Genomic DNA, 15,375 nt, shown 5'->3' with positions numbered 1-15,375 from the left:
GCTAATGAGATGGAAGTGGAAATCAGTTAAAGTGTTCCAGAAAAGCTTTAGCCCGGAGGGATGTGATTGATACCATTTTCCTACCTCTTTCTGCCTTGAATACAGATAAGAGGTCTGGAGCCGTGGCAGCCATTTTGCAACCATAAAAGAAAAAACCATGTTTGTGGCAATCTACTCTGAGACTTCTTTTTATGTGAGAAAAATGAACTCCTACTGTTTAGGGCCCTGTGTGTCTGATATTATATTACTTAAAGCCAAACCAGTCGCATATAATAAACCCAGGCAGTGTTCTCAAGCACTTCCTAAGTATTAACACAATTAAGATCATTTGGGGTCTTAAGGTAATTTAAGAGAACATTTAACAGAATCTTACCAAACTAGTGATAGTGTACTACATGCTATAGGAGTCTAATAATGTTTCAGTGGTGTAAACTTGACTCAGTCTTCACAAACTTTTAAGCAAAACTAATAATAAGAAACTGAAGAATTATCTCATAGCCTTTATTCTATCTTGTGAAGAAAACCATACAAAGTGGGCAGAAAATTTGGAGTATACAGGGTTAATGAGTACGATCCATATCAGGGAAGATTGACTAAAATCACAAACTGTATACTATATAAAGTAGACAATATAAAAAAGGAAAAACCTGAACTGTTTTAGCAATCAAAAAGTGCAAGTTAACATTTTCTTTTTGTAGGAAAATTGAAGATCCAAAGTCTAATATTGTTTTATCAGTATAGTAATTTTTTTAAAAAAGGAATTCAAACAAACCTTTTGATTTTCCTCTATTTCCTCCCTCATGCGTTCATTTACAGCAATTCTGGTCAGAGATCTGGGAAAATTAAACAGATATAATTCATTCTTCCTTAAATGTTTAGGACTGATCTATAATTGAACATAACGTAATACTTTGTATGAGAAATTAAAAACTCTAAAGGCTTCACAACTGAGAAGTGTACATTTCCACTAGCCTATCTGACAGGTAACACTACGGTTTTCACTTGACAAGGGTATTTGATTCAGGTGGAACAGAGACTGTCAGAAGTTCATGCGCACTAACTGTATACTCTAAGTATTGTCAAAGCTCCTTTACTGCTAGATGTTTATTTTTCAAGAATACTTGATTGAAAATGCTATTTTGTGTTGTTTTGCCCACAGGGAGAAATTCTGTATGAAATCATCAAGGTCATCATATGTGTGGCAGCAAATAGGCAATTTTTGAAATATTTGTACATAAAGAATTCTGATTAACTTGGGATCTTTACCAGAGTATGTAAGCTCTAAAATACTGGTAATAGTGACTTCACATATTCATTCTTGAAGAACTTATAATTCCCTTATAATTTAAAAACAGAGCACAAGTGTTACTTAAATAAGTCTATTAACTATATTTATTTGACCTTATAACTACTAAGAATGTTTATTTATCTGTCAGTTTTATGTACAGAAGAAAATGATCTAAAAAACTAAAGCTTGATAATGGGAAGTTTGGCTTTAAGTAAAACTCAAGCAGAAAGGGGTACCTTAAAATAATCCACAATAAGTGTGTATTATCTCCTAAAATTTGGCAGAATTTGAGAGAAATTACAACTGAAAATTTGATAATGCAAATTTTTCATTCATCAAATATTTAATTTCAATGAACATTTACTGGTTGTCTACAGAGTGACTTATTTATTTAATAAAAATTAAAACCAAACACCGTTTATTAAGTCTGAACATCTTATGGAAGCAAAACTTTTAGGCATGGGCATTAATTATGGTTGCATCACTGATGGGGCTAGAGGAAAGCAGTATGCTCAAGCCTACCATTTAGCCCTTAAGCAGTGTTACATAGCTGGTAAATTTCTTTTTAATGACCAACCACAAATTAAGGGCAGAGCTTAGTAACAAAACCCTTGAACAGTTATAATGACTTACTGTCAGAAGAGCTAATCAATTGTCTTCTGAAAACTAAAATAATTTTGCTTTATTGGTATTTGATCTAGTAATTTCAAAAGCTACTGATAATTAACAGCAGTGTGGCTAAACATATATATTTATACACACATGTATTTCATGTTTTAATATATAAACACTGACTTATCAAATTCTTGACTGTTTAAACTAAAATTGACTGAAAGTCGTATCAATATATTAATTCTTAATCTGTAAATAAGGTGACAAACCTCTCTATTTTCAGGGTTTTGTGAAAAGGTTCCTGTTATCTTGTGGCCAACCATACACTATTTATTTATCTTACAAAGGCAAAGACTGTCTAGGATTAAGATTCAGTAATTTGTTCTGTGGATAAATGTACCAAAGTATCTGAGACAGAGGCCTAATGATCATCCACCGCTTAAGAAGGGATGCTGAGAGCACAAGGATGCTCCCCGACTCCTCTCAGTAAAACACTATTGCTGCACTAGTCCCATGTTGTGTATCTTCAATATAAGCTAATTTAGTTTATATTTCATTCGTTGCTTATAATTTTTTATTGTGATTCCTGACCAGAATACAAATGCACTGAATTCTTGTTGTTTTGAAAATCCTTATAATATATGATAACCTCAGTTGTATCTATTAGTTACTTTTGGATATGCAAATATATTATCTATTGAACTGGAAGATGTGTTTAATGTAACATTAATATTTCTGAAAGCAATTCAATTAGATTTCTTATTGGCAAAAAAGTATTCCACAAAATATTCCATACAATTAACACATTACTAATTGTTTGGAATATGAAAGGGCAAGAACATGATTTGGCCACACTTTGGGCATAGATCTACTTAGTTTTGGGGTTTTTTTTTTGTTTTTTTTTTAAGTGTAGTCAATTATAATGTGTCAATTGCTGGTATACAGTACAATGCCCAGTCATGCATACATATACAGATATTTGTTTTATTTAGATTAATACTTTTCATCATCCTCTCTAGGAGAAAGAGAAAAATATCTCCTTATATATTAAGTTACTGAAACCAGTTTTTTCTTGGATTACCATGTCTATTGTTTAAACAATTTTTAAAATAAATTATTTTCCCCTTTCCATTTGCCTCTAACTCAAGAGCTCTATTTCACAGCATGTACACATGCATGCATAAACCAATATTCTGCTCTAGTAAAAAAATAAACCAACATATATAATGAAGTGAGATCCTGATTTCATAAACTCCATATATACTAGAATTAATTGACATCATTATATTAAATGAAATCAGCCTTTTTCATAAAATTTATTTAATGGAAAGAATTCTGGCTATATATAATTAAACCAATAAACTTTAATATACCTGGCTTTTATGGGGAAGTTCTGTGAAATGTCTTTCATTAGTTTCAGGGCATCATAAACTGGAGTGGACATTATTTGAGAAGCTGCTTGAAAACTAAGATCTGGAAGGAAACAAGTATCATTAAGGAATTTAGCATAATGTTAGACCTCAACAGACATTTCCACATAATTTAAATAACACTTCTTACCATCTATTCACATAGAGACACATTAACAAACACTCATATTTAGCATTATTCAGAAGTATCACTTACATCCAGTTAAGGTAAGCCTTACATTTTTATGAATGAGAACTTACCATTTAATACCTATTATTTGTTTTCCACAAATTACATATAACTTCAAAAAGAGATACGAAAAGAAATGCTGACACAAAGCTATCTTTTCTATACTGAGGTTAAATGAAACAGACAACAAAAAGTTCTGATAAAAAGAAACAATAGGAAGGAAAAAAGAGCTTTGAAAAGCCAATTCTGGAAAGAACTTTAGACCCACTGTGTTTAACTCAGTAATATAAACATTCACTTTCTTTTCCAACATTGTTCTACCTTTATACAATAATAAAATGTTCTACATTTATACAACAGTAAAAATAAAATCCTAAACTTAGCATGACTTCCCTGAAATGGCAATTCTATGAAAAGAAAAATGGGTGTGGTTTACTGGAGTCAGTCTCAAGGATGCTAGAAGCAACAATTTTTGTCTCATTACTTTGTCAAGGGTCAGAAAAGACTTTAAAATTGAATTCTTTCATTACTTAATAGGGAAGCATTTTGTTTCTCTTTAACATCTCACCACAAGTGGAATCCTACCTTGTCAAATACGAGTAAAAGGACCAGTTTATCATAGTGAGACTAGTTTTGTTTCTACCTTTCAGTGTGAAGGGGCGAATCGGGCTGGAATCAAAGCCTAGAAAAGATGTTCCCAGGGCAGCCTCTTATGGGCCGGTAAAGTCTAACAGATCAAGGTTCAAACTCCAGCTCTAAATCACTTTCTAGCTGAATAACTCTAAGTAACTTCCTCAACCTACCTTAGCATGTTTCCAATCCCAGCACTAGTGGAGCTAACAGTGTTCCCTAGTATCTCCTAACTGCAAACACAACGGATGCTCATCAGTCCTCACCCTACTAGGATCCTTTTGCCATAGGATCACCTCATGCAAAGAAAAAGTATGACTTTCTATTCAATAAATGGTGCAGGGAAAACTAGATATCCACATGCAAAAGAATAAAATGGACCCTTACCTTACACTATACATAAAAATCAACTCAAAATTAATTAAAGACTTGAACTTGTGACCTGAAATCACAAAACTGCTAGAAGAAAACACAGGGGTAAGTTCCCTGACATTGGTCTTGGCCATGATTTTTTGGATTTGACACCAAAACCTAAGGCAACAAAAGGAAAAATAAACAAGTAGGACTATCACACTAAAAAATTTCTGCACAGCAAGGAAGTCATCAGCAAAATGAAAAAGCAGCTTATGGAATGGGAGAAAATATTAGTAAACCATTATATCTGATAAGGGGTTAACATCCAAAATATACAAGAAACTCACAAACTGGCACAGCCACTGCTGAAAACATGGAGATTCCTCAAGAAGTTAAAAATAGAACCATCATATGATCCAGCAATCCCATTTCTGAGTGTATGTCCAAAGGAAATGAAATCCATAGCTTGAAGAGAAATCTACAAACTATGAAAATCTACAAACTAGAAAACTATGGTGTATAAAAACACAATGGAATACTATTCAGCCTTAAAAAAGGAGATCCTGCCATTTGCAACAACATGGATGGACCTAGAGGGTATTATGCTAAGTGAAATAAGCCAGAGGAAAAAAAAAATCACACTGTATAATAACACTTACATGCGGAATCTGAAAAAAAAAAATGGTCAAACTCATAGAAACAGAAAGCAGAAAAGTGATTGCCAGGGGCTGCAGGAGGGAGAGACAAGGAGAGGTTGGTAAAAGGGTACAAACTTTTAGCTATGAAGCTAATCAAGTCTGAGGATTTAATGTATAACATGGTGACTACAGTTGATAACACTGTACTGCATAATTGAAATTTGCTAAGAGGGCAGAATTTAAATGTTCTAACCCCCTCAAAGTACTTGATACATAAGTAGGTGCTCAATATCAATGAATGAATGAGTGAATGAACAGCAAAATTACAAATAAGATCCTTTATGTTTTTTATTGTACTATTGCTATTAAAGGCAATTATAAGCAACATGATTTTTAACTGGTGTGTATATATTTAGGAATATATGCTTTTTTTAGGTGAGAAAACTTAAAGTCATTACTTATATGATTGATATGGTATAACAAGTTATAAACAAGTATTTCTTTTGAGGAAATTATATGATGACTAAGACCTTGACTGAGAGTATTTGGGTACATAAAGTTATACTTAAAAACAGTACAACATAGAGGAAAAGAGAGGATTTAGGTTCTAAAATGAGAGAGACCTGCTCATTTTAGGTATCCTTGATTTGTGCTTTATGAGATTTGTGACCTCAGACTAATTATTTTATGTGTGTGTTCCTCAGTTTCCTCAACTGGAAAAGTAGGATATCTACCTTGTGAGTTTTTAACACTTAATTAGGATGATACAGATAAAGAGTCTAATACTATGCCAGACAAACAGTATTGGTTAATGTTTCTATCATCACCAATCACCATCATGATCATGGACTACTATCTTTTACTCAGGTTTGTAACACAACTAGCCTTTTAAATTTTTTGGTAACATGAAAGTAATTCTCCTTCACATAAGTTGTTTGAACTCCCCTGAAAATTAGCTGATGAAATCAGAGAGTGTAAATAACAAGTAAATGAATATAGTATTATCAGATTCTATTAACTTTTTTTCACTTTTTTCTAAACTGTTTCATACCTAGATGACTCATAAGTTGTTATTTAAGTCCTTCACTTTGCCTTTGATATCCAGATCCCCATATTTGTCTTCTTGGTTTTACCACTTGGATACTTCAAAAGCAGCATGTCCAATAACAAATCTATAATATTCCTGCCCATCTTTGCCCAAATCTGGTCCTCTCTAGTCTTCTTTTTTCACCACTGTCCATTCAGATGGGTAAACCATGAATCTAGCAGTTGTTCCTGCTATCTCCTCTCCCTCACACGCCACATCCAACCCCTCACAAAGATCTTTAACAGTCTCTCTAAATAACCCTTCCTCAAATCTCAATTCAAGCACCACTTCTTGAGGAAGGCTCCCCTTTCTGTTACCCCTTCCCTGCCCCCATCCCACCAGTCAGATCTTTCTGGCATATATACTTTTCTTAATCTTATGTCTCCTTCCATTGCAGTAATTACAATGGTAATTTTTACACTGGTTTTTAGATTACTTATATTTTTCTAAGACCCTTTGAAGAAACATGGTGTCTATTTTAGCTCTTCATTTTATCTTCAGAATATAGTGTTTTTAAACATGTCAGTTGTAACTCATTAGTTAGCAGTGAAATCAGATTAATGGGTAATGTGAAGTTTTCTCGAATGAAGTAGGGCAGAATAAAAGAAAGTTTTATCAGAATGTATAAAATGTAGTAAACATACATATCTATGCTGAAGCTTTTTTTAGTTTTCAGCATATCTATGTACTCATACACCTGCTTACGGGTCTTGATGTAAAATATATATCCTACCATAAGTTTCAGCCCAAAATTTAAAACCATAGTTGTAGGGACATGACTGACACCAAGTAGATTTTCAATAAATACTTGTTAAATCAATCAAAAAAGAAAAAGAAAAAGTACTGATCACGTCCTCTTTCCTGAATCTATTTCCTTTGGCTTCTGTACGGTGCTCCTCCATTTCCCGTCATTCCACCACGTCTACTCTCCATGAGCGCATGAGCACCACAGCACCCTCCCTTGTGCACTGATTTGGTCACTAATGTTTCAGCTTCTCCATTTTAAAACCTTTATGCTAAGATTTTCAACATTTAAATGCTCTCCTTTTAATCATTATACATCCATCTTTTTAAGGCCAGTCTCTTTATTTCTGGGCCTCATATTCAACCCCCAAACTTACTTGCATATTTTATATTCTAACTCAAGTTCAAAGCTGCAAATTTTGAAGTCATCTTTGATTCTGTATTGTCTAAATATTCGCTAAATTCAGCCTTCCTTTCTATGCCTTCTACCACAGACATAGTTCAATCTTACATTATACTAATTCAATGATGTCTTAATTAGATTTCCTGTTTCTAATCCATTCAAATATATCTTATATAGACATTAGGGAGATTAATTCAAACTAAGCTAACTATGCATGTTCTGTTTACAAGCCATCCAAAATACCCTTCCACGTAAAATTTTCTAAATTATGGGTCCCTTAGAGAATATTTTGAAGAAGAAAGTAGACTGTTGCTTGTCTACAGCTGGAGAAGTTGGGGAGTACCTGTCTTTGGGTATGTTAATTTCTTTTTGGGGTGATGAAAATACTCTAAAACTGACTGATGACAGTTAAAGAGCTCTAAAAAATATACTAAAACCCACTGAATGGTACACTTTGAATGGGTGAATTTTATAGTATGTCAAGTAAATTTCAATGTGCTGTTATATTAAAAAAAAGTTGATGAGAGATGTGATAAAAGTTATAGATTCCACAGAATAATGACATATTTCCATGACTTACTAAAATTTTTAAAAATAATAAAAAAGAAAATTACAAGCGGAAAAGGAATTATAGTTCAAACTAAATTTTGGTCTCAAAGTATCTGCTTATAGGATGTCAGTACAGAAGCTATTTTAAGCTCACAGTGAAACAGGCAATGGTCTGTTAAGATCAAAATTTTAAAGGGAAAAAAATTAAGACTTTGTTCAAATTTCTCCTGATTAGGATTTTTAACCAGAGTTACAGATTCTCTGAAATGTGATTTAATACTTGAGCTAAACCTGTAACTCATGTACGCTTTAAACACACATGAGTTATCAGTTAAGCGCACTTGATATAATGTTAAATTTTACAAACATAAAAATATGATTTGTTTGAGTAACCTTTTAATTAAATTTGTATTTCTACAAAAAGTAATGGAATAATTTACATTAGTCACATCATTAGTAATTATTATTATCTATGAAATAATTAATATCACATTATTTAAAAGCCTATTTAACAAAACAGAGCTCAGTTACCAATATGCCATGTTAAAGTAGACCAAAATACTGTACCTTGCAGTTCCCAGACTTTCAAAGGCATCATTTCTTTATTACTCTCAATCAGGTATTTTTGGAATGTTGTCAGATTATCTCTAAGATCTGAATATCTTTCTCTGTATTAGAATATTAAGTAATGTTAATTATCATCACCTGCTACAAATTACTACAATACAAGCAGTATATTTTTGTAATTAACTCCTCCAAATACTTAGACACAAACTAATTGTTTATCAAGTTAATAATAAAGAGTGATGCAGTTATATCCACAGAACCTGAAGATAATGAGGGAGATATGCATGTCTACCTTTTTCAATGTATAAAACAAAACCAAACCTGGGGGGATGTGCTTTCATTTGTTAACATTACCTATAAGGGACCCAAGGGTGAGGGCAGAATTATTAGTTTTTACGTTATATACTTTTTATTTTAACACTTTATAAATTACAAGTATTGCATTTGTAGTTAAAAACAAAAACTATTTTATAAGGAAAGACACCAACGCTTTCTATACAATTTTAGAGTTCACTCTATTTCTTTGAAACTTATAAAAAGCTTAAGATAATTTTGCCTAATTAAACATATCTAGGTATTTTTCAGAGAGTGCTAAATAACAATATAGTAGATGACATTTACTATACTTACAACAAAAACTATAATCTTCTTTCTTCCCTTATGAAATCAAGACATAGTGCCATTTAATATTATTAGACAGAATCCTTTTTCGAAAAACTTTATCTAGCTATCAGCACACTTTCTAAGTAAAAGTTTCAACAGTAAAGAGAAATGAATATTTTAAAAAGTGAAATGAAAAATATACAGAACATATACACAGAAATAGGTTAATTTTATAGTTAAAATAAATAAATGTACTACAGTTTCAATATTTTGCAATTTTATTACAATGTGGGACATTTTGAAAATGAATCAAGACTGCTTTTATAGTGAAAAAGCAACAGAACTTATTTGAAAATAAGTTCACTATGAATTAGATTAACCCTTCCTTTCTCAGTATTTTAAGTTACAGAGTAATATTAAGTTTATAAGAGCTGTTACATTGTTCTTTATAAGCTTAATGATAGTCTTCACTGCTAAAATTATTTATGTAATTCAGGCAAAAATACATTATCACACAATATCTCAAAGCGAAAGGTTTCTGCCTAAGTCAATTAATTGTGTAAATAACTAACTTTGAGTATTTCCTCTTTAAAAAAACTAATATTCCAGGGTTCCAACAGCTTTTTGGAGGACATGCAATTCATTTTCCTAAATAGTCAGTTATGTTTAAAAAAAGAATAGAATTATAGACTCCAAGATATGATCTACTCCCAGAGAAGTGACCTCAGTGTCCTGTATAGGTACTGCTAGTACTAAATAAGAGCCAAAGATATTAACAGAAACAGTTCTTTATTTTCAATTAATTTAACCTTTACAAGGGAATCATAAACTTTCCCTTCTTGTAACCAAGAGAAACTACACACAAAACTGCGACAGTCCCCAACCATCAACATTCAGAGAGCACTCACCATCCCATTCCTTGTCTTCAGTCAGTGATGCGGGAAAGAAAAGGGGCAGAACTTTAATTTTTGAAGTTACTTGTACATGTATGTGAAATTAAGACCAGATGTTAAAAGATTTTTAACGTGGCACTCAGCGGCACTGAAATTTAGGAAACTAAGTATTTTCTCTTCTTTTAAGGCATTAAATTTTTTTATTTTTTCATGCTAAAAAATCTAATATTAACCATGATCTTTGTAACCCATGAGGATCTGTAAAAGATTCTACGAAATTCTGTTTCAGTTTTTAGCAGAGACAACTTTGATCATTTTCAATTCCCATTTCTCTAATCATACTCATTATCCTGTCGAAATAGTGATTATTTTTCAATTTTCTGCTTTTTTTTTGCATTAACCATGTGTTAGTTTTGTAACAATATGTCTATTTTCAAAATGTGGAACACAGACCAACACAGCATACTGAATCAATTCCTTTAAAAACAAAATTAAGAGTGTAGTAATACAACATCATTGTGATTCAACTTACTTTAGTTTCCCAAAGAGAAATCCTTGGACTTCATTTGTTTCAGTCTTATCTTCTACAACAGCATTAGTCACAGCTACATTTTGGAAACAAAAACAAAATAAAACAAAAACATTTCAGATTGGAAAAGGAATATGTAATTATAAATTAGAAGAACTCAAAATCAAATTCCATTTGTTTTACCTTGTTTTTCTTTCATGGATCCGGGTAATGATACATCAGTGTGCTCTCTCTTTTTAAACAAGATTATTAAATACTTAACAACCATAATAAATGCTCTGTAGATAATCTCATAGTCAAGTTCTGTTTTATAACCAGAATGATAAACAAAAGGACCTGCAACAAACCCTGGGCTTAGCTCTTAAGTCAGAAAGAGATCTAAATCCTAACAGATACAGGAGTTCTTGCATGTTTCTGACACCTTTAGACATAATGAAGAAATCTTTAGATAGACAGCAAAACTCATGGCCTCAAAGGATAAAGGTATATTTTATGTTCCTTTCCCTTCCCCTTCCCCTCTCCTTTAGTTACCAAATAATTACAGTATATAGTGTGGTAAGTGGTATGTGTGAGGGTACGTTGGGATTCTGAGAATCTGTGACCTCTTACAGCACGGGGCTGTGCTCAATCAGTATGGACTACAGCTCATCAAATATACTTCTCTCCTCCACTCATCTGAGGATCTGGACCGCTAGGACCACAACTAAAAACCCTGAGTGCTCTGATCCAGTCTTCCTACTCCTCCATTTCATTCATTCATCGGGCAAACATTTACTGACTCTCTTTATGATGCCTACTGGATAGACACCTGGAAGTGAGATGCAAAAGATACTTCACTTGGTGGAAAAGCAGACAGACAATTTTCACAGACTGTTTAAAACTTTTCTGAAAGAAAGCACAGAATATGTGGAATACAGAAAAGGGAAAACCCTCCTCTGACAGAGCAGGAAGACAGGGAGCCATCTCAGAGGTACTGACTGATACATGAGTCTTACCAGATGAGTTGGCTTTAGATGAATAAAAGAGGTGGGAGAAAGGAGGAAGGGTTCAGGCAGAAGGAACAGCGTATGCTAAGGAATGAAAGTATTCTATAGAGGTCATAAAGGCTAGGCATGGAGCCAAACAAGGAGGCATCCAGGGAACAGAAAATTATTCTGTACAGTAGTTTAGTGTTACAGGAGCACAGGGCACAAATGAGAGGGCTGAGGGACAGTGATGAGGCAGAAAGAGGCCAGAGGGTGAAAAGCTTTCTCTGCTCTGCTAAGTGCTTGAATTTAGGAGGGAAGCTGCAGGGAATCAGTACAGGATTTTCATCAGTGGAGTCACAATGTCAGATTTTCATCATAAGAGGTTCAATCAGACAGCACTGTGGACAACAAATTGATCGTTCTATTTTGGGGACGAGGGGACTAGGGGCACTGAAGACCAAAGATCAGAGGGAAGGTCAGTTAGAAGCCTGATACACACATACGGAGGGGAAAAAAAAGAACTGAACTAAAGGAGTGGCAACCAGAATGGAGAGAAGATATATTCCAAATGTAAGACAAAATTTAGTGTGCAATTTGTAACATAGGTAACACATATGATCACGTGACTTTTAAAGAAAATTCTACAAGCCCAAGGATAGCTAGAAAATGCCTTAAGTTACTACCATGACTATTAAATGAAAGACTAAATTATAAATCACGTAGAGCTATATACAAGCTATGTGGAAATATTTAAATCTGGACATTATTATTTGTGCTGTACTTTTTCAGTAACTCTTTAACCAGCAGGATTTAAATCACAATAATACAGATGTTTATTTGTAGCACATTCTGTAGGAGTGAGGAGTGGCTAGAGCTAGGTCATAATCAGGGCAGGGCCTCCAGCACTAGATCCTGGATATAAAAACAAAGTTGAAGTAGAGCCACATCCAAGAGCGTATAAAAGAATGAAAAAGAAACTCTTTACCCAGAATCAGGTTAGATAAATCTCCAATGAGCCAAGTAATAAAAGATTTCCATAAGAATCTGAAAAGTCCTTGATGTTTTTAGGTCTTCAGCAGTCCTTCATCTAGAGCATGCATTTAGTACACAGAACACAGACAGGTGTTGATTTCTAGATCACAAATCTAATCATGTACTTCATTCTAACAATCCACTGTCCTCTCCCATTCCACTTCAAAAGGAAACAAAAACACAACACCATCATTCTAACTTCACTGTAAATAAATACTTCAGACTAAGCGTTGTAAGGCAGTGTTACCAACAGGTTTTAGGTTTACTGAGACACTGGTCCCCTTAGCCTTCCTGCCCTTGCCTCCAGGGGGTGACTGGGCACATCACCGGCCCTTCTGAGCTCCTGGGTCAGTCACTTCTAGCCATAAGCAGCCTCACACCTATTGCCTCCGTGTAACCTACACATATCAATTTTTATATGTTGCAAAAAGTGTTTGGGAAGCCATTTGGGTATAAGCAAAATAATATGTTACTTTCAATTTTTGAAGACATTTTTGAAAGGGCAATAATATTAAATATATTTATTTTTACTTAAAATTAAATTCCAACTAGGGAGGAACATGTCTAATTCCATCTCCAGCCTTGAATTAAGGCATATAGGATTACAGTCATTGTTTTTTTACATGAAGTATGTAAGCCTCCAAATTTTTATTCTACTCAAATACAGAGAATAAACTTACTTTTGACTTGGGTATCATCCAACGCTTTGTATTCTGTACTCTTAATTGCTAGCTCCACACCATAGCCAGATAAGTACATTTTCTGTGAGGATGGTTTCTGTTCAAACACAGTATTAAAAAAAAAAAGAAAATATTTAGTCAAACATCTGCTTTTGAATTCAGTGTCACATGTATAAGGACATTAGGGTAAATTACTAATGCTGAAGTTCCATAATCACTGTGAAATATAATTATTTGGGGGATATTTATACTCTCTCTAGACAGTCAAGGAGCTAGAATTTGGTTGATGACCACTTCTTTACTTTCTAAACACTCTGTCATGACTCTACTGTTTTAATTACTCTTTTACAATGAAAAAAAATCTGATCTTTTTCTGTTATACCATGGCAACTTTCCCATACTTCCCATGAGTTAATAGAGAAGCCAATGCAATCAAGTTTCAGCAAAACTGTACTCTTTCTGGGGAACTACACAAGATTTGGTAAACCAGTAAATGCTATTCATTTCCTAGCTGTCTGGCTGTAGGACAACTAGAATGTTGTCAATTACTGGAAAATAGAGGTAAAGGAGACAAAAAGAAAAAAACAAAACTCAGTGCCTTAAAGAACCTCATTAATTCTTTCTTTGTGTTTCTCAATGATTAAACTATACCAAAGGCCACAAATTAATACCCATTCTTGCAATGAGAGGTAACAATTTGCCTTGTCTGAAGTATGTGTGATCAGAATTTGGTACCTTATCTTCCCTTTTCTATAAAGGACAAATACAGTATGTACGTCTAGAGTTATCCTGTCAAGGAAGAGAAGTCACATTTTTTCAAAAAGTAAACAACATGGATGAGTATATGTAATGTTTCAGAAGATGTCTAAGGTTACTTCTAGCTTCTAAACTGAAATTCTTATGAGTTGTGCTACAATCATTATCATTTGGCATATTCTTTCACGGGTCAGGAAACCAGTTTTACTAGTACTCAGCAAACACCTGTGACGATGCTATGTATCTTTGCTTAAAGAAGGTTTACATGAGAGCAGCTTTGCAATCCTGAACAAGAGAGAGGAAGAGGCAGAGATCAAACGCAAGGAGAACCCTAATAGTGTATTACCTTTTATTCTCTCCTTCCCTCCCTCAACTTCTCCCTCAGCCTTAAAAATAAGTATACAACCAGAGTGACTATTCCTGGATGGTTCTATTTCCAAGGAAGATGATGTAAGAATTAGTTTCAGACATGCAGACAAGTGTTTAACGTTGCTGCCTACGCTAAAATTTAATTTGCTAATTTCCCAGGCACATGCTATAATGAAAGATAGCATGAGGAAATTGGGTTGTTTATAATTTTAGTAACCTGACAAAGTTGAAAATCTTTTAAAGAGTTTTCAATTTCATACAGCTCAATTTAAAAATACATTTTTAACTCTACACTGAAAAGACAATCAGTTGGTGGTGAAGCAAATCAAAGCTCTAAGCCCACATATTTTGTTACAGTTCATAAAAGAAATGCAATTTCACATAACCAATTTCCATTATCAGTTCCGGAATGTTATTAGCTCCTCAGTAATAAAGATATGTTTATTAAATTCATATTTACTTTCTCCATTTGAAAATGTATTAATATAAAATTTGAATTGTAGTTTAATAGCTTTGGATTTGTAAACCAAAAATGCTCATAGGCTAAATCAACTGGTGAAAAGAATCTTTCTTCATTATCCTATTTCTTCTTTCCACCCAAAAAGTCATCTGTTCAAAAGGTAGCACAAATAAGTCTATTTTTTACTGGAATTACATGTTGACTAGATTACAGTGTAACTATTTTGAATGTACAACATGTCATTAATTAAACAGAAGGCTATAATTTGATGCTACAGAGTACCCAGATAGTTGGTGAGTATGCTTTCACAGAAGTATATTTAATGGTCACATTCTCCAAAGAATAGCTTGGGACACTGATTCTCAGTAGATGAGCATACCATACTGGGGGGTGGGGGCATGTTAAAATCACCTGGGAATATTTTTTAAAATGATATATACTTTGATCTCCCATTCCTTTTCTGATATAATTGATACATAACACTGTATTAGTTTGAGGTGTACAACATAACGATTAGATATATGTATACAGAGTTGACCCTTGAACAACACAGGTTTTTGAACTGTGTAAACTGTGATGGTCCACTTACACATGGATTTTTTTCACTAGTAAAC

The 15,375-nt window shown here is 33.5% G+C and overlaps 1 protein-coding gene across 1 annotated transcript in view; it reads right to left on the bottom strand.

The window, feature by feature from the left end:
- UGGT2 (UDP-glucose glycoprotein glucosyltransferase 2) overlaps positions 1-15,375 on the bottom strand; it is a 137,774-nt gene that overhangs the window by 100,321 nt on the left and 22,078 nt on the right. The window contains exons 6-10 of the mRNA XM_031466220.2: positions 13,177-13,273; positions 10,500-10,572; positions 8,472-8,572; positions 3,274-3,373; positions 773-833 (exon numbers count right to left, since the gene is read on the bottom strand). Coding sequence (XP_031322080.2) covers positions 773-833; positions 3,274-3,373; positions 8,472-8,572; positions 10,500-10,572; positions 13,177-13,273 — 432 coding nt within the window. The remainder of the gene's footprint in view (positions 1-772; positions 834-3,273; positions 3,374-8,471; positions 8,573-10,499; positions 10,573-13,176; positions 13,274-15,375) is intronic.

The sequence above is a fragment of the Camelus dromedarius genome, chromosome 13 (assembly GCF_036321535.1).
Source record: "Camelus dromedarius isolate mCamDro1 chromosome 13, mCamDro1.pat, whole genome shotgun sequence".
Classification (NCBI taxonomy): Eukaryota; Metazoa; Chordata; class Mammalia; order Artiodactyla; family Camelidae; genus Camelus; species Camelus dromedarius.
Note: the sequence above shows the minus strand (reverse complement) of the source record. Positions and strands in the feature narration are given on the sequence as shown.